Genomic DNA, 21,552 nt, shown 5'->3' with positions numbered 1-21,552 from the left:
GGGAAAAGACAATATTGAAGAAAAAATTACAATGCCACACACCTTCAAGGGTGAGGGGCTCTTAGCGATGCCGGCCATGGCAAACAGAAAATTTGCTCCCAAATTGTGAAACTCATAGAAGGTGAATTACTCATTTTCATGAAGGGTCTTCTCTATGGTGGTGGTGGTGGTGGTTTAGTCGCTAAGTTGTGTCCAACTCTTGCAACCCTGTGGACTGTAGCCCACCAGGCTCCTCTGTCCATGGGATTTTCCAGGCAAGCATACTGGAGTGGATTGCCATTTCCTTCTCCAGGGGATCTTCCTGACCCAGGAATCAAACCCAGGTCTCCTGCCTTACAGGCAGATTCTTTACCGAATGAGCTACAAGGGAAGTCTCTCTCTATGGTATGTATAGTCATTTATAGGTTATCTGACTTCACCTAATACCAAGCAATGTAAGGAATTTTCCAAGAGTTTTGCAAATCAGACAGCAACCTAAACATCAGAATTAAAGTCAAGATTATGCTAAAATCAAATTGATTGCCCAAGCAACTGATTACTAGGATGAGTTTGTACTTCATTATGAGAAATGTTTAATTTCAACATAAGAATTTATTTCACCTCCTTCCCCCCAAAAAATGAATAAATAGAACTTACCTTCATTACATTAAACAAAACTTCCTGTCCAAGGCTATCTTTTTCCTTAAAAAAATTGTGTTCAGGATAAGTTCTAGCAATGTCCCTTCGGATCAGTTTTTCACAAGGTGAGGTCATTTTCAGGAGTTCTGAATACTGATCCTTAATTGGCATACTTTGTGCACTGCACAAAAGTTGCCAAACTATCGCTCTAAAATGATGGGGTATCCCTTTACGAACAAGTTCCTAAAAAATAAAAATAAAAATGTTTAAATGACTTATTTAGGCTTCCTACCTTGAAAGCCACAGGGATTGGAGTAGATGACTTTAAAAAAAAAAAAATTTTTTTTAAACTTTCTCAAATTTTAATTCACAAAGCTACTTTTAAAGTAAGACTAGGGAACTTTTTAACCAAAGCTAAGATTTGGCTAAGATACTGATGTATTGTGCTCTGATCAGAAGAACAACAATGCTGTGGATAAATTCCTGTCATTTCACTCAGAGTACAGCCTCTCAATGTAATTAAGGAACTGATAATCTGCAGAGCTGTGAATGACAGATAGCAAAGTAACCATGATCTTTCAAAGGGCTGTTTTATGCCTAAAAAAAAAGAAAGTAAAATAATGATAACTGAAGGATTTTGGATGTCACCATTTCATTTCTGAATCTATATTTCTACAGTTAGGAGACTTTTATAATAGCTGATAGCTGCAAATCAAAACTTCTATTGGCACAATCGAAGAAAACATATAAAGTAGACCTCTTCAGCATAGCACCTGGGAAGTACTAGAATCCAATTTTCTCTTTAATCCTCTATCAATCTCTGCCTGATGGGATAAGAGGAAAACTTCAGCAAAGAATATGAATACCTTAACTTGTTTCTCCTTCTTTTTGCGCACATCTTCCCATTCATTAACAATTCTTCCCCAAAGAATCCAAGAGTCTTCTTCAAGGTGACTGAGGTTGCTAGAGGCTGATGAACTTGAAACCAGGGAGGAGCCACTGTTCCTTCTTGATCCATTTACAGATCTTAAAGACTTACTATCTGTCTCTAACAATCTAAAATATAATTAAAAATTGTTCAAGATCTCACAGTGACACTAGATGACAGTATTAGAGGAAACACACTGACTAAAACCACCCACCCAGGCCAGGCACTATAGTAACTATTTGCATGAGTATTTTACCACAGGAGGTCTCAGTAAGGAACCTGGAACTATTAAGCCACCACCAAACGGAAGAGTTCAGGAAAGGCCAAAAGGAGACACCACCTGTCCTACCACCTCCCAGGATCCTTCTCACTGACATCCATCTGGCCTGAGCAATGGGTGTGCCACCAGGAAGGACTCTTTTTTGAGAATGATTAGCCAGAAACAACCCAGAAACAAATCTCATCAATGCAAAACCTGACAGCAAGCCACATAGCAGAGCAGTCCTCCTGGGCTCCCTTACCCTCCTGTTCTCTGCCCGGGTGCCCCTTCCCAATACAGTATCTTGCTTTGTCAGCATATGTACCTCCTTGGACAAGCCATTTCCAAGTGATAGACAAAAGCCCACTCTCAGGCCCTGGAAGGGGTCCCCCCTTCCTGCAACAACATGATAATACTTAAAGGCTTCACTACAGCAATTTAGCCATAGTTTTTAAATATGCATAATTTTTAAAATATTTGGTTGGCATCTACAAAATTAATTGCTGTATTTTTTTTTCTACTAAGAATAGCAATTTTAAAATTTGATAAAGTAAATTATGTTAAATATTTTAATGCTATTAGTCCCATCATAATTTCTCTTTATCTCCACTAAAAATCAAAGTAGAAGAAATCTTCTGGGGAGAAATTCATTGGGAAGGTTTCAAGGAAAAAGAAACTGTACTTGGAAGAGGTATTAACTAATTCTATAGAAGAACTAATCCTAACATGTTTAAAATGTGTCTAGGACTAAAAAAGGCAGACACATAAATTAATCAAATCTTTTGTCTCTTTCAATTTTGCTTCACCCAGGCATAACTGATCTCCCCAAAGAGTGTTTTATCTAGCTCATGCAATGTTTGTGTAAAAAAAATGAACAATTACTAAAACTAAAATTAGAAGATTTCTTTTGTTTATATACACATACATTTGTCTGTGTGTGTTAGTTGCTCAGTCATGTCCAACTCTTTGCAACCTGATGGACTGCAGCTCACCAGGCTTCTCTAGGCATGGGATTTTCCAGGCAAAAATATCGGAGTGGGTTGTCATTTCCTTCTCCAACATATATTTGTATTTACAATTCTGAATTTCTTAAAAAACAAAAAGGGCAAAACTAGCCTGTATTTCAGAAATAACAGGGTATAGCAGGGTAGAAGCTTCTCGCTTTAAATGAGAAAGGACTTTAATCCACTAACTCTCCATAAACCCTACTATCTCCCAGAAACTCAGGCCAGCTAACAGCTGTCATTTATCACTGGACTAGCACTTTAAAATTGAGACCTTTTCACTATTAAGACCCTGTTTAAGGCCTCTGCCTTATCTGTAGAAAGACAGGTTAGGATAATTTCAGAGATCCATTCCATAACTCAATACAACATCAAATCCATTACTTCTTTCACATGTACACGGACTATCAAAAAAAAAAAGGCTGGAAAATGTGGCTCTATCATTATTAAGATGTAAATTACATGCCATGCAAATAAGGGTCCTAAAACATCTGTTTAACATGGATACTATTTGATTCCAGTAACTCCTTCAGAAAATCATCTGCTTAGACAAAAAAATGCTCCCCATATTAATTTATGATGTATAAAAACTAATAAACATGAGTCAAATTATATTTAGCAGATTATAAAAAATCCTTTGCAAGCCACATTTAATCTTACTCATCTTTATATCCCTTTATATTGTCTTTGTATTTAGCTCAAAACAAAATACACTGAAAACTGACAGAACTGAAATAAAACTCAAATCCTCATAATAAAAAAAAAAAAACTTAAAGTACGAGATGATCAAACTCAATAACACAATAATATAAACTAAAAAACTTTCCTTATTCATGGCATAATTTAATACATTTTTTTCATGGCAACAGTAAATGAAATAAAATGTCCCAAATATTGCCAGAAATAGAAAAATTTACAAAACAGCTAAATTCAGGGTCAATTATTTGCTATAAATAGCCTTCATCAGAAAAAAACTAATTAATGATAATGGTTTGCTTTAAATACTGTTTTTTCCATAGATATTATTTTAATAAGTCCACAATTAAACTTATGAAAAAATAAGTATATGTATACAAGTAATTCTATGTATGATTCTAAACCTCAAGATTTATAAATGGAATACACAAACAAACTTTACAGAAATAACCTGACTCTAAGTTCACTTCACTTAATTATTCATTGAATGCTTGCTAACTTCCCCTGTGGCTTGGCTGGTAAAGAATCCTCCTGCAATGCAGGAGACGTGGGTTCGATCCCTGGGTTGGGAAGATACCCTGGAGGAGGGAAAGGCTACCCACTCCAGTATTCTGGCCTGGAGTATTCCATGGACTGTATAGTCCATGGGGTCACAAAGAGTCTGACACGACTGAGTGACTTTCACTTTTTGGGGATTCCCTGGTGGCTCAGATGGTAAACATTTGCCTGCAATGCAGAGACCCAGGTTCGATCCCTGGGTCAGGAAGATCCCCTGGAGAAGGAAATGGCAACCCACTCCAGTACTCTTCCCTAGAAAATTCCATGGATGGAGAAGCCTGGTGGGCTACAGTCCATAGAGTCGCAGAGTCGGAAACAACTGAGCGACTTCACTTCACTATATGCCAAATAATTAAACTGCACCACTACCATTAATAAAGACATGCAGTTAAAAAGAAAATACTGGTGTTTCCCAAGCTAAACAGAAATCTGAGATATAATGAAAGCATAGATGAAAAAGTACCTAAAAAGAAAGGTTTTTTCTTTGTTTTTTAACAGTCAGAAAGGTCTCAGAGATCTCCACATTACAACTTTTAGTATAAGCAGGAAAACCAAATGAATTCAAGGGTGGATTAGATAGAAGAGTTAAGCAGTTCATCTTCAGAGGACAATGCAATAGGTAATACAAATATACAAAACTTTGAAAAATATTACAAATGAAATATTCCAAGTACAGACTTTACATTATTTAAAGATACTGCCCCTGCCTTAATTCACATAATACAACAATAACAACAAAAGATTAAAAATGGACAATAGGCTTGAATAGAAAAACTAAAACTATAAAACATCTTGAAGAAAACGGGAAAAAGTCTTCACAACCTTGGAATAGGCAAAATTTGTTAATGGGACACAAACATTAACCATAAAAGAAAAAAATTGATTAAAAAATACTAAATTGCATTTCAAATTTTAAAAGCTCTGCTTTTAAGAAGATGAAAACGTAAACCACAAACTAAGAAAAAAAAATCTTCAACATATGCATCTGACAAAAGACTGGTGTTCAGAATACATGAAGAACACTTACAACTGATAATTAAGAAGGCAAACAACACATTTTTAAAAATGAGTAAGAGATTTAAACTGCCACCTTTCAAAACAAAACAGTCAAGTGGCTAACAAGCAACTGAAAAACATTCAACATCTTTAATCACCAAAGAAACCCAAGTTAAAACCACACTATGTACACAATCAGCATGGCTACAATTTTAAAGACTGGCCACACTAAGTGCTGCCAAAGATGAGACATATTGTGACTCTAACATATCCATGTCAGTAGCATGTAAGACTTCAACCACTATGAAGACTATTTGGCAATTCTTTATAAAGTTGAATACATTTTTATATGACAGCAAGAAAATGAAAATCTATGTCCACAAAAAGACTTACAATTTAAAGTTCAGAAAAGCTTTATTCATAATAGCCAAAGTCCAGAAACAACCCCTATATCCAGAAAAATAAATGATCAAATTGTGATACATTCACTCACTGCAACATCACTCAGATACAAACTGCTGCTGATAATAACATTAATCTTATAAACATTAGGTGAAACAAGTGAAGTACAGTGTTACTTGCTCAGTCCTTCTCAACTCTGTGCAACACCATGGACTGTATGGAACCCACCAGGTGAAAGAACCTTGATGCAAAAGAACACATACTACTTGATTCTATTTATAAGAAGTTCAAGAACACATACACTACAGGAGAAAAACCTTTCTAAATATGACACCAAAAGCACAAGTAAAATAAAGAATACATTTAAACTGGACTCATCAAAATTTTACATGTTCTGTACCTCACTGGATGAATTAAGAAAGTGAAAAGAAAACCCACAGAATGGGAAAAAATATTTGCAACCCATGAGATTTCTATCTAGAATATATAAATAACCCTTACAACTCAATACTAAAAAGATAAACCAATTAAAAAATGAGCACAGAAAAAGAATAGATAATTCTCCACAAATATATGTAATTGGCCAATAAACACGCAGAAAGATGCTCGACATCACTAATGATTAGGGAAATGCCAATCAAAACATAACAACACACTGCCTCACAGTACGGCATTATAGTACGGCTATAATGAAAAAGACAAATAACAACAAGTGTTGGTGAAGATATGGAGACACAGGAACCTTCAGACACACTGATGGCAAAATAAAATGGTAAAATCACTTCAGAAAAAAAGTCAGGCAATTTCTTAAATGGTTAAACATAGAATTACCATACAAACCAGCCATTCCACTCCCAGGTATATATATATTCAAGAGAAATGAAAATCTATGTCCACACAAAACCTACATAACAAGTGTTCAAGCCAATATTATTCATAATAGCCAGAGTGGAAACAATCCAAATATCCATCAAGTACTGGATGGATAAAAACACTGGTATATCCATAAGGTATAATATCATTCAGTCTTGAAAAAAAATGAAGCAGAGATACAGGCTACAACATGGATGCTGGAACATGGAACCTTGAAAACATGCTAAGTGAAAGAAGCGAGTCACAAAAGGAAACATGTTATATGACTCAATTTATACTCAATACCTAGAATTCAGAAAGTGGATTAGTAAAACTTACACACAGAAATCCCATGTATTTCTATACACTAACAATGCGAAAACAGAAAGAGAAATTAAGGAAACAATATCATTCACCATTGCAACAAAAGAATAAAATACTTAGGAATATATCTACCTAAAGAAACAAAAGACCTATATATAGAAAACTATAAAACACTGATGAAAGAAATAAAAGAGGACACAAATAGAGAAATATACCGTGTTCATGGATTGGAAAAATCAATATTGTCAAAATGAGTATATTAGCCAAAGCAATCTATAGATTCAATGCAATCCTTATCAAGCTACCAATGCTATTTTTCACAGAACTAGAACAAATAATTTCACAATTTGTATGGAAATACAAAAAACCTGAATAGCCAAAGCAATCTTGAGAAAGAAGAATGGAACTGGAGGAATCAACCTGCCTGACTTCAGACTCTACTACAAAGCCACAGTCATCAAGACAGTATGGTACTGGCACAAAGACAGAAAGACAGATCAATGGAACAAAAGAGAAAGCCCAGAGGTAAATGCACATACCTATGGACACTTTATCTTGGACAAAGGAGGCAAGAATATACAATAGAGAAAAGACAACCTCTTTAACAAGTGGTGCTGAGAAAACTGGTCAACCACTTGTAAAAGAATGAAACTAAAACACTTTCTAACACCATACACAAAAATAAACTCAAAATGGATTAAAGATCTAAATGTAAGACCTGAAACTATAAAACTCCTAGAGGAGAACATAGGCAAAACACTCTGACATAAATCACAGCAAGATCCTTTATGACCCACCTCCCAGAATATTGGAAATAAAAGCAAAAATAAACAAATGGGACCTAATGAAACTTAAAAGCTTTTGCACAACAAAGGAAACTATAAGCAAGGTGAAAAGACAGCCCTCAGAATGGGAGAAAATAATAGCAAATGAAGCAACAGACAAAGAATTAATCTCAAAAATATACAAGCAACTCCTGAAGCTCAATTCCAGAAAAATAAACGACCCAATCAAAAAATGGGCCAAAGAACTAAACAGACATTTCTCCAAAGAAGACATACAGATGGCTAACAAACACATGAAAAAGATGCTCAACATCACTCATTATCAGAGAAATGCAAACCAAAACCACAACGAGGTACCATTACACGCCAGTCAGGATGGCTGCTATCCAAAAGTCTACAAGCAATAAATGCTGGAGAGGGTGTGGAGAAAAGGGAACCCTCTCTTGCACTGTTGGTGGGAATGCAAACCAGTATAGCCACTATGGAGAACAGTGTGGAGATTCCTTAAAAAACTGGAAATAGAACTGCCATGTGACACAGCAATCCCACTCCTCGGCATACACCGAGGAAATGAGAACTGAAAGAGACACGTGTACCCCAATATTCATCACAGCACTGTTTATAATAGCCAGGACATGGAAGCAACCTAGATGCCCATCAGCAGACGAATGGATAAGAAAACTGTGGTACAAATACACAGTGGAATATTACTCATCCATGAAAAAGAATACATTTGAATCAGTTCTAATGAGGTGGATGAAACTGGAGCCCATTATACAGAGTGAAGTAAGCCAGAAAGATAAAGAACATTACAGCATACTAACACATATATATGGAATTTAGAAAGATGGTAATGATAATCCTATATGCAAAACAGAAAAAGAGACACAGATGTACAGAACAGACTTTTGGACTCTGTGGGAGAAGGTGAGGGGGGGATGATCTGAGAGAACAGCATTGAAACATGTATATTATCAATTGTGAAACAGATCGCCGACCCAGGTTTGATGCATGAGATAAGTGCCCAGGGCTGGTGCACTAGGATGACCCAGAGGGATGGGGTGGGGAGGGAGGCAGGAGGGGGGTTCAGAATGGGGAACACATGTAAATCCATGGTTGATTCATATCAATGTATGGCAAAAACCACTACAATATTGTAAAGTAATTAGCCTCCAACTAATATAAATAAATGAAGGAAAAAAAAAGAAAGTGGATTAGTTGTTGCTGAGGACTGGAGTGAGAGTAAGGGGAACAAGGAGGGATGGACAGTTGCTGCTAATGGATATAGTTTCTTTGGGGGGGTGATGAAAATGTTCTAAAAATGATTGTGGTGATGACTGCAAAACTCTGTAAATACATAAAAAACCACTGAGTTACACACTTCATATGGGTGAACTGCATAGTATATGAATTACAGCCTCACCAAAAAGAATAAGCAAAATATATCCACGGCAATAAAAATCAGAAGAAAAGTTTTTGGTGGCAGAGTTGGTAAAAAGGGCACAAATGAATTTTCTAGGATGAAAAGAACTGTCTACATCTTAATGGGTGTGTGGGTTATACACAGGTGTATATATCTGTTAGGTGTTTATATCTGTTAAAGCTCAAACTGTACACTTAAGAACTGTGCATTTCTCTCTTGCAAATTATACATCAACCAGTCTAGAGCCAGACATTCTGGAATGCGAAGTCAAGTGGGTCTTAGGAAGCGTCACTACGAACAAAGCTAGTGGAGGTGATGGAATTCCAGTTGACCTATTTCAAATTCCAAAAGATAAAGCTGTCAAAGTGCTGCACTTTGGAAATTTGGAAAATTAAGCAATGGCCACAGGTCTGGAAAAGGTCAGTTTTCATTTCAATCCCAATGAAAGGCAATGCCAAAGAATGCTCCAATTACCACACAATTGCACTCATCTCACATGCTAGCAAAGTAATGCTGAAAATTCTCCAAAGCAGGCTTCAATAGTACGTGAACCATGAACTTCCAGATGTTCAAGCTGGATTTAGAAAAGGCAGAGGAACCAGAGATGAAACTGCCAATATCTGGTGGATCATCAAAAAAGGAAGGGAGTTCCAGAAAAATATCTTCTGCTTTACTGACTACGCCAAAGCTTTTGACTGTGTGACCACAACAAACTGTGGAAAATTTTTCAAGAGATGGGAATACCAGACCACCTGACCTGCCTCTTGAGAAATCTTTATGCAGTTCAGGAAGCAACTGTTAGAACTGGACATGGAACAACAGACTGGTTCCAAATCGGGAAAGGAGTATGTCAAGGTTGTATGTTGTCACCTGCTTATTTAACTTATATGCAGAGTATATCATGAGAAATGCTGGGCTGGATGAAGCACAAGCTGGAATCGAGATTGGCGGGAGAAATATCAATAACCTCAGATATGCAAAAGACACCACCCTTATGGCAGAAAGTGAAGAACTAAAGAGCCTCTTGATGAAAGTGAAAGAGGAGAGTGAAAAAGTTGGCTTAAAGCTCAACATTAAGAAAAGTAAGATCATGGCATCTGGTCCCATCACTTCATGGCAAATAGATGGGAAAACAGTGGAAATAGTGCAGACTTTATCTTCTTGGGCTCCAAAATCACTGCAGATGGTGACTGCAGCCATGAAATTAAAATGCTTGCTCCTTGGAAGAAAAGTATGACCAACCTAGACAGCATATTAAAAAGCAGAGACATTACTTTGCCAACAAAGGTCCATCTAGTTGAAGCTATGGTTTTTCCAGTAGTCACGTATGGATGTGAGAGTTGGACTATAAAGAAAGCTGAGCATCAAAGAATTGATGCTTTTGAACTGCAGTGTTGGAGAAGACTCTTGAGAGTCCCTTGGACTCCAAGGAGATCCAACCAGTCTATCCTAAAGGAAAGCAGTCCTGAATATTCATTGGAAGGACTGATGCCGAAGCTGAAACTCCAATACTTTGGCCACCTGATGTGAAGAACTGACTCATTAGAAAAGACCCTGATGCTGGGAAAGATTGAAGGTGGGAGGAGAAGGGGATGACAGAGGTTGAGATGGTTGGATGGCGTCACTGATTCGATGGACATGAGTTTGAGTAAACTCTCGGAGTTGGTGATGGACAGGGAGGCCTGGCATGCTGCAGTGCACGGGGTCCCAAAGAGACAGACACGACTGAGTGAGTGAACTGAACTGCATGCTGGCTCAGAAGGTAAAGAACCCACCTGCAGTGCAGGAGACCTGGGTTAGATCCCTGAGTTGGGAAGATCCCTTGGAGAAGGGAATGGCTACTCATTCCAGTATTCTTGTCCAGAAAATTCCATGGACAGAGGAGACTGGCAGGCTACAGTTCTTGGGGATACAAAGAATCAGACAGTACTGAGCGACTAACACTTTCACAAAAATTTATTAAAAATACTGTCTCTGGTTAATGACATTAGGGATAGTAAGAATTAGGTGAGAAACTACTGCTTTATATTACTGAAAGCCCTTCAGAACTTTTTTTAAAACCATGATTATAATACGATCACAAAAACAGGGACTATTTTTGATATATTAAGTGTATCTATTTTGTAAACAAAGGAAGGGATAAACACTACTTCCTTTTTTCAAATTTGTTGGTCATTCTATCAAAATTTAGAATTTTCCAAGTAATAACTTTAGAATTTTTTTTCTATGCTATGGATATAATGAAGTCCTTCTGTCTGAGAGAATGGGAACATTTTCCAGAAGTAATACTTGAGCTGAAACGATCAAGTCTCTCTCCACTAGCTACTTAATCATGGTATGTAGGAAAAGAATTTACATACTCGTTAAAAATATGTAGACTTTATAGAATGTGTAGTTAGAATCATACATTTCTATTTATTTGTGCTAAAAGCAGTGATTCCTCTCTTTTTTTTTAAGCACCTCAGGAAGATTCCTAGACTGGTTGCAACCAAGTTTCAATTAAAATACTCTTAACATGGTAGTAAAGGCACACTGCCTGAAAATGTGAGCAGTTTTCAAAGACCATGTAGCCTGGCCCCTGAGAGACTGGTAATACAGCATTACTCATAGGTCTCTGGGCTAGTGAGAAGTCTATTCAAAAGTTACTCATTTACCTTCCTTTTCCCAGAGCACATGGGTTCACTGCCTTGTAAGGATTTACTGCAGAAAAAAAAAAAAAGGAAGCTACCTTCCCATCCCATCATAATTTTCTTATGAATAAAACAAAAAGAAATCCAATTAATTAAAGGAAAAGTATACTGGCCTGGTAGGAACACTGTATGTGATAATCAAAGGCATTCTCCATAGGTAGGTGTGGCCTGCTGCTATACAATTAAGAGACCTAAATTTATTCATCCTCCTAGAATGCTGCAAGACTAAGGCATCAAAGCTTGGATTTATACTGACTGGGGAATAAATATATAATCCACAGTCTTCCACCTAAACAACTCCAACTTTCTGTACCTCCAGCTCTAAGGGTAGCATTCAAAGTAGCTACAGTTCCACATTATCTGAGTTGGGGGTGCTAAAGTCCATTGTCAGTTGGATTTCCAATAGTATGAAGGATGGAAAATGCCTAAGATTCCTTGACTGCAGAAGCTTAGGATACTTGGCAGAGAGAAAGCATATCCAATTCCAGTTCTCTAAAGTTAGAACAACGGTATATGCCAACAAAGAGAGTAACTGGGTCTTTAGGTCTTATTTTAGAGATTATCTTCACCATATTCTTGCTACTGAGAACTGAACCTTCATCTCAACAAGGGGCCACCTATCTGAGGAAAATGGTACATTGTGCACTTCATGACGGGCATATGAGAAAAAAAAAGTAACTTATGTACAATGCATATATTTGATAAACATGATAGAGAAAATAATTCTCTACAATACTACAAAAAATACAAAGGAAGAGGAAAAAAAAGGGTTTTCTTTTGGGTTTTTGGAGTCTGAAGTACTTGGGAGACTTACCCATGTAGATAAGTACTACAGCAGTTGAAAAGTCTACAAATGGAAATTTGGCAATTATTTGACAAACTTTTTTAATATCCTGTTGTACTCAGTATAATGCTTTCCCATGGAAACCAGAAATAAGAGAGCAGGATACAAAAAATAACAGGTCAACATGCCATCTGGGAATGTGTAAACTGTTAAGATAAATTATAAAGAGCTAAGGAAGGAGCTAAGAAAGCTAAGGAAAAATACTGCTATATGAGAAAAACACTTGAAAAGCTACATACACTGGCACTTCACTGCAGAGGGGGCAACTTTTCAAACATAGGGTTCAAATACTCTTGCAACCTTACACCAAACAAACAGGATACGAAAGTACAGGGAGAAATGCAGCAACCTGCTGTCTAAAACCAGGCTGCTGCAAACCAATAGCAACAGAACACACAGCTGACTCACAGAGGAGTCACACCCACTCCCATGTACATCATCAAACATACACGTGTCTCAGAACAACAGAAGCAAGAAGGGGGAATTAAGAAAAAAGACAAGGAATTAGTATAGGAAGCAACAACTCAGAGACAACTCAGAAGGGAGGAGCCTAAATGACAAGGATCTCTCCAGTTCTGAAAGCACAGGGGGTTTTTCTTTGGCTTTTGTTTCTTTAAGATAAGGTCTCAGAGAAGGTAAATGCATGAGTCTTGCAGGCCATTCTCAAATATTCTGATCAGAAACTGACAGTTTCGTGACTGATTTATACAGATATTAAAGACTGAAGCTAAGTTGAAACAGAAAGAGTAATACAATAAATTCTTTTAATTAATCCCATCATCAAATTCCTCAGGAAACCAGACAACTGATTAAAAATTTAAAACAATTCTCCTATGAAAAGAAAAAGAATAAGAGGTTCAAGTGAAGATCTAAAGAACTCTATGATTAAAAATACACATTTTTAACACGAAGACTTGAAACTACTTGTTTTGTTCAGAAGCTTTTTACCACTTCCTTAAATGTGCATGGCTGTGTTTATAGAGTACCCTTAGGAAACAGAGGTAATGCTGTGGTGATAAAATTATAAATGTAAAAGTTAGATCACTGAGATCGGCACTGTCCAACAGAAATATAATGCCAGCCCCTTATATAAGTTTAAATGTTCTAATAGCCAAGTTTAAAGTATAAAACAATAGCTGCAACTTAATTCTAATAATTTACTTTATCAAATACAGTCAAAACATTACATATTTTTACTACACAATCAAATATTTTTTAATTGATGATCTCTTTTTTTTTCAAATCAGCTCTTGAAAATCTGGAGTATGTTTTACTTTTACAGCTCATCACAATTTAGACCAGTCACATTTCAGGTGCTCAACTGTCACATACGGCTAATGGCTTCCATATTTGACAGTGCAGACTTAGATGTTACATAAAATATATTTACTTTAATTTAGAAAAACCCTTTCCATTTTCTTGTCCTCATATTTCACCCCCCAAATCTGCTAAAAAGTAAAATCTGATTTTAAGTAACAGGCTGTAAAAGGAAACAAACATGGTTGCAATGCCAAAGTTTCAACCACACAAATAATGGCCCATTCAAAATTTAAATTAGCATTATTCCCCTTCTTAATTAAAAGGCACTGCTTTACACTTGAACCTTACCTCCTTGAATTCATCTCTGCCAAAAAGTCTTTGTAATTTTAAAATGAAAAACACATTTAACATAGAAAAAAATAGCTATCCCATTTCAACCTCAAGGCTATCAATAATTAACTTTCATCAAACAGATCTTTGATATTGTATTGAACCACTTCTTCACATCTTACTAGGATTGCCACATGAACTGATTTTAAAAAGTGATTACTGCAGTAAAACCATGGGAGGAAAAAATAGCTTCTTTATAGGGCTTGATATTTTTATGTTTCTTCAATTTTAACTTTCTAAAAAACTCTCTTTTATACTTTCTAAATCAAAAGTAGCTAAACAACCTAAGACATGTGGGGAAGAGAAGAAAAAATCCTAAATAAAAGCATCTTCCCTGTTACAAGTACTAGCTGCATCTCCTAATTTTTACTTTAAATACATAACTTACATATCTACATTACAAACCACAGAAGCAGTCATAGAGAATTTAAGCTATTATTCTTGCAATTTTTCCTTAGACTTAATACATTGGTGGGAAGAAGAGCAGGAGAGAGGAAGGAGAGCTAGATTTTAATGTTTGTCATTTTATTTTTTATTAAAGCCAGACAGATGTGTTTTTCCACCAGGACTGTTTTCCTAAAGCAAAAAAAACAACAGAGTGCTGCATTCACCCAGTCTCTACACGTAAATCCTTCTCGTGGATTCAGAGCTTTACCAATTTTTTTTTTTAAAGAGATTCAAAACGTGAACTCAAAAAAGTAAAAGATTTGAGTAATTCTACACAAGAACAAATGGTGAAAATTTTGTGCTCCCTTTATTTCTTCAAAGTCTTATTTGTCAAAAATCTCTTTTCTAGACATCTTTAAACAACTTGTTGACACATATGCCAAGTGCATCTAGAACTCTGGAATAAACTGTGAATTACTTGGGGAAAAGTGTTTTGTTTATTTAGCTAACTTCTAAGTAGGTGACTCGACTTTAACATATTCATGTCGCTAAGGATTTGAGTCATATTTGCAAAAAGTTTACATAACAGGGTAAAACAAAATAGAAGAAATATCAATGTGATATTTAGGTGATAAAATTGATAAATCTTTTATGGGTAACAAAATGTGTACATTCTTTGTATGTTGAGAATAACAGGAAACTACTAACCAAATAGTTCAAAACAGACATTCTCTCTTAAGTCAGATAAGGAAATATCTATATTTAATATATCTAAGAAATTAAATGAATGTTTGACATTATGAACAGAGAATAATGACAATAAAGAATGACTATGCAGATTTGAAAGAAAATGGAACTTGTAGAAGTAAAAAGGGAACAAAGAACAGATGGGATAAATAGAAAACAATTTTTAATAGCAAGATGTTAGATGCAAACCCAGCCATATCAATATTCCCATTATACAGAAAGGTAAACTATTTAAACTAGTGCTGTGCAATACAGAAGCTACTAGCCACACGTGGCTATTGTGCATTTTAAATGCAGTTAGTGTGACTGAGGAACTGATTTTTAAATTTTAATAATTTAAATAGGCATAAGTCCAAAATCACTGCATATGGTGACTGCAGCCATGAAATTAAAAGATGCTTACTCCTTGGCAGGAAAGTTATGACCAACCTAGACAGCATATTAAAAAGCAGAGACATTACTTTGTCAAAAAATGTCCGTCTAACCAAGGCTATGGTTTTTCCAGTAGTCATGTATGGATGTGAGAGTTGGACTGTAAAGAAAGCTGAACGCCAAAGAATTGATGCTTTTGAACTGTGGTGTTGGAGAAGACACTTGAGAGTCCCTTGGACTGCAAGGCGATCCAACCAGTCCATCCTAAAGGAAATCAGTCCTGAATATTCATTGGAAGGACTGATGCCGAAGCTGAAACTTCAATACTTTGGCCACCTAATGTGAAGAACTGATTCACTGGAACAGACCCTGATGCTGGGAAAGATTGAAGGCAGGAGGAGAAGGGTACAACAGAGGATGAGATGGTTGAATGGCATCACCGTCTCGATGGACATGAGTTTGAGTAAACTCCGAGAGTTGGTGATGGACAGGGAGGTCTGGCATGCTGCAGTCCATGGGGTCACAGAGTTGGACATGACTGAGCAACTGAACTGAACTGTTGAGGAGCACAGGCTCTATAGTGCTCAGGCTTCAGTAGTTGTGGCACATGGGCTTAGTTGCTCCATGTGGAATCTGCCAGACTAGGGATCAACAATTTTTAATATAGTATTTTCTATACTGGTGGTGGTGGTGGTGCAGTCGCTCAGCTGTGTCTGACCCTTGCAACCCTGTGGACTGTATGTAGCCTGCCATGCTCCTCTGTCCATAGGATTATCCAAGCAAGAATACTGGAGTGGTCTGCCATTTTCTCCAGGTGATCTTCCCAACCCAAGATCAAATCCACATCTGCAGCACTGCAGAAGAATCCTTTACCGCTGAGCCACCAGAAAAGCCCTGCTCATTTATGACCCTCTTCCAAATTCATCTTATCCAAGAAACTCTGCCAAACCACATATTAAAACTCTCTCTTCCTGAAAACTCAACCAAAAGACTTTGCTCGAAATCTTTCAAATATAATAAGCAAAGGGGCACAAAGTTAAAATCAACACACACATAAAACCGACATGAAGTTATCATCATGTGGCATACCAAGCTTTCCATCTTACCCACCAAATGCTGACAGCCAAAGAAATCCCTTTTAAAAGCACTTTCTAGGAAATGATCATCAGAAGAGGGCAATTTCTATTGCCAGGTTTGTATGAGCTAACATTAGGTCTTCTTCTCGTGGTTCATATGGACCAGGTTCAAAATCTCTAGCTTATAAATTCTCTTTCCAGGAAATTGCTCTCATGCCTCTATTTTCTATCTCCATACCAACAGGAAGAGACCAAACCTAAGGACAAGTCATTTTAAAACAAAAATATCAATAACTATCTCACCAATAAAATAATTTTAAAGCTGAGCAGAGTTAATATCCACAATACATTTACATATAGTATTAACTTCTAAATCTAACTATCAAATAATATGTCTATTTTTCTAATCTTATTCAAGCTTCTTCTTCCAGCCAAAGGAAAATATAAAACTCTCTTAAAGAAAAAAAATTACTTCATTATGGCCATGATAGAGTAACAGATAAGAGATTTACTCCCTCCCTACTTATATGCAGAGGACATCATGAGAAACGCTGGGCTGCAAGAAGCACAAGCTGGAATCAAGATTGCCGGGAGAAATATCAATAACCTCAGATATGCAAATGACACCACCCTCATGGCAGAAAGTGAAGAGGAACTAAAAAGCCTCTTGTTGAAAGTGAAAGAGGAGAGTGAAAAAGTTGGCTTAAAGCTCAACATTCAGAAAACTAAGATCATGGCATCTGGTCCCATCACCTCATGGGAAATCGATGGGGAGACAGTAGAAACAGTGTCAGACTTAATTTTTGCGGGCTTCAAAATCACTGCAGATGGTGACTGCAGCCATGAAATTAAAAGACGCTTACTCCTTGGAAGGAAAGTTATGACCAACCTAGACAGCATATTAAAAAGCAGAGACATTACTTTGCCAACAAAGGTCTGTCTGGTCAAGGCTATGGTTTTTCCAGTATGTGAGAGTTGGACTATGAAGAAAGCTGAGCCCCGAAAAATTGATGCTTTTGAACTGTGGTGTTGCAGAAGACTCTTGAGAGTCCCTTGGACTGCAAGGAGATCCAACCAGTCCATCCTGAAGGAGATAAGTCCTGGGTGTTCACTGGAAGGACTGATGCTAAAGCTGAAATTCCAATACTTTGGCCACCTCATGCAAAGAGCTGACTCATTTGAAAACACCCTGATGCTGGGAGGGATTGGGGGCAGGAGGAGAAGGGGATGACAGAGGATGAGATGGCTGGATGGCATCACCAACTCAATGGGCATGAGTTTGAGTAAACTCCAGGAGTTTGTGATGGACAGGGAGGCCTGGCATGCTGCGATTCATGGGGTCGCAAAGAGTCAGACATGACTGAGTGACTAAACTGAAGAAACAACCAACAAATACTGGACAAGATACATCAACTATATGAGAACAATGTTTCTTTTTTTAAAAGACTCTGGACAACAGGCAACAATGAACAGCTATTACTGAAACGCAGGAGTTAAGTGAGGTAAGTCCTATAATTGCCATCTTACCTGTCTTGAGAGAGTTTCCAGATCCTGGCTTGGGCAGGGGAAATCAACAGAACCTAGTGAACCTTCTCAACTGAATGGATAGAGCTGAGGGCATGAGGAGACCAAGGTAGCGAGAGTCCAAGGAACAGAATACCAGAAAGTTAAGTATACAAACAAGATCTTCAGAGACTGACAGAGGGTACCCATTAAGTATTCAGCTGTGTACTGATCAGCATATGTATGTAAGTAAAGTACCCAAGGCTAGCGATAAAAGCTACCATTCACACAGGGCCAAGAACAGTAACTGTCCCCATGGGTTAGACTGAAGAATCTGTTTCAAGATATACTGTGTAAAGTACACAAAAAGGTCATGCTTCGGGAGGAGGGAATAATAGCCCTAGGCTAGTATTTCTGCATGTTCATGCGTGCTCAGTCACTCAGTTGTGTCCAATTCTTTGCAACTCTATGGGCCATAGCTCACCAGGCTCTTCTGTCCAAGGGACTTCCCAGGCAAGAATATTGGAGTATGGGTTGTTATTTCCTTCTCCAGTGGATCTTCCCAACCCAGGGATCGAACCAGCATCTCCTTCAATGGCAGGTGAATTCTCTTACCACTGAACCACCTAGCAAGTCACTCAAGAGCAAATTCTTTCCAAGTAACTTAACTGCATTCTTGGGCAAAGCTCAAAAATCTTTATAGGAAAACAGCCAAACCAAACAAGGTAAAATTCACAATGTGAGACATCCAATCTAATATTATCAGGCACACAAAGAAACAGAAAAATGTAACTAACAAGAAGAAAAAACAATTAATCAAAAGCAAACTGAAGATGAGATGGTTTGATAGCATCACCGACTCAATGGACATGAATTTGGGTAGACTCTGGGAGTTGGTGATGGACAGGGTGTCCTGGCGTGCTGCAGTCCATGGGGTCGCAAAGAGTCGGACACGACTGAGTGACTAAACTGAACTGAACTGAAAATGATATTGACAGAAATGTTAGAACTACCAGATAAGGCCATTAAAAGGTATTAAGTCTGTAATTCTGTATGTTCAAAAGTTAAGTAGAGACATACAAACACCACTCACACTGGATAGGATGAATGGCAAATCAGATATGGTAGATTACAATATATAGAACCTGAATACAAAGCAATAAAAATTTTCCAAAAAATGAACACAATATTAATGAGCTATGGAACAACTTCAAGTGGCCTAATATCTGTGTAACTAGTCACTGAGGAGGAGGAAAGAAAAGAACAAAAAAATTTTGAAGAAATGATGGAAAAGTTTTCAAATTTGAGGAAAATTGTAAGTCTACAAGAAATTCAATAAAACTCACAAGTAAGAAATAGGAAGAAAACTACAATTAGGCACTTTAGAATCAAACTACTTAAAACCAGGAATAAAGAAAAAATCTTAAAAGGAGACAGAAAGGAAAAAAGACACATTATACATACAGAAACAAAGATATTGCATCCTATTTCCTGATGTAAACAATGCAAAAGTGAAGTCAATGACACATTATTACAAAAATAATTTTAAAAAAACCCTGTCAACGTAGAGTCTTTTACTCAGAGAAAATATTTTTAAAAATCAAAGGCAAAAAGAAGACTCAGACATATAGGAGCAGCCCATACTACATGAAACATTCAAGGAAGTCCTCCATGCAGAAGGAAAATTCTATCAGTTCGAAATCTGGAGCTAAAATGAAAGAACCAAAAAACACCAGAAATGGAAGCTATATAAGCAAACATAAATTTATATAGAAAAATATAAATTTTTTCCTTATCAATCTCATTTAAAAGGTAAGTGACTATTGAAGCAAAAAGTAACAGTGTAGCATGGGGTTTAAAACATACACAAAAGTGGCTTTCCCTGGTGGTCCAGTGGTTAAGAATCTGCCCTGCGACAGAGGGAACACCAGTTCAAATCCTGGTCTAGGGAGACACCACATGCTTCAGGGCAACTAAGCCTGTGCCTCACAACTACTGAGCCCACACTCTATGGCCTGCACACTCCAATCATTAAACACGCATGGCCTAGAGCCTGTGCTCCAAAACAAGAGTGAGTGAGTGTGAGTGATAGCTGCTCAGTCATGTCCAACTCTTTGCAACCCCATGGACTGTATATAGCCTGCCAGGCTCCTCTGTCCATGGAATTCTTCAGGCAAGAATACTGGAGAGGGTTATCATTTCCTTCACCAAAACAAGAGAAACCACTGCAATGAGAAGCCCACGCACTACAAGAGAGTACCCTCCACTTGCCACAACTAGAGAAAGCTTGCATGCAACAATGAAGACCCAGCACAGTCAAAAATTTAAAAACAAATAATTTTTAACAAAAAACAATGTACAAAAGCAAAATGCATGACAAAACTAGCACAAAGGACCAGAGAAGAGAAACGGAAATGTACTATTCTCAGTTTTCTGTTTTTTTTTTTTTTTTCAGTTTTTATACTACATGTGAAGTGGTATGAGATCTCTTGAAGGTATAGTATGTAAGTTAGTTAAGGATATACACTATGAATCCTAAAGCAACCAGCAAAATAACAGTTATAAATAATAAATTAACAAAAGATAAAACAGAATAATAAACAATATTTCATTCACTCAAAAGGCAGAAATACTAAGATAAAGAACAGTAAAAATAAAAGATGACAAACATAAACATAACCATATCAATAATTACATTAAATGTAAATGATCTATTTTACTCAAAATCTGGAAAACACTGTGTTTAGTAAAAGAAGCTAGTCACAAAAGACTACCAATGAAATGGCCAGAATAAGCAAATCCATGGAAACAGTAGATTAGTGGTTACCAAGAAGGAGGGTGAAAAGGGGAGACTAACGGATACAAGGTTTCTTTTGGGAATCATAAAAACATTCTGAAATTGGATAATGGTAATGTTTACACAACTCTGTGAGTATACTAAAAACTACTAAATTGTACATTTTAAAAGGGTGGATTTTTATGGTAAGTGAATAATTAAAAGCACAAGAGCAATACAATAAAAATATTGGCAAAGGGTTCTGATACAATAATAAGCATAAACTTTCTTAGACCCAGCCCTGCAAGAAGATTCTAATCTCAATTTCACTGCATAAGAAGTGAGTATATGATTTTCTTTGGCCAATAAAATGTAAGTTGAAGTTATGTATATAACTCCCTAGTAGATGTTTTAAGATATATTTCCTCTATATCCATTTCCCATTTGGCATGAGTCTGGTTTATCCTGCAGAGGCTGGTCACTGGTCCAGAAATTAAGAAGTGTGCAATAAAAATGTACTCAGCCTAAAGTTTGAGATGAACATAAATGTAAGCAAGAAATAAAATTATGTCACAGTAAAAGTGATCTAACTACCATAATTAAAAGGTAAAGACTGTCAGACTATTTTAAAAAGCAAGAGCCACTATATATTGTTTAACTGC

The 21,552-nt window shown here is 36.8% G+C and overlaps 1 protein-coding gene across 4 annotated transcripts in view; it reads right to left on the bottom strand.

The window, feature by feature from the left end:
* EVI5 (ecotropic viral integration site 5) overlaps positions 1-21,552 on the bottom strand; it is a 223,122-nt gene that overhangs the window by 140,327 nt on the left and 61,243 nt on the right. For all 4 annotated transcript variants that reach the window (XM_065908661.1, XM_065908652.1, XM_065908670.1 and 1 more), the window contains exons 3-4: positions 1,485-1,674; positions 637-861 (exon numbers count right to left, since the gene is read on the bottom strand). In XM_065908661.1, coding sequence (XP_065764733.1) covers positions 637-861; positions 1,485-1,674 — 415 coding nt within the window. The remainder of the gene's footprint in view (positions 1-636; positions 862-1,484; positions 1,675-21,552) is intronic.

Source organism: Muntiacus reevesi, chromosome 1, assembly GCF_963930625.1.
Source record: "Muntiacus reevesi chromosome 1, mMunRee1.1, whole genome shotgun sequence".
Lineage (NCBI taxonomy): Eukaryota > Metazoa > Chordata > Mammalia > Artiodactyla > Cervidae > Muntiacus > Muntiacus reevesi.
Note: the sequence above shows the minus strand (reverse complement) of the source record. Positions and strands in the feature narration are given on the sequence as shown.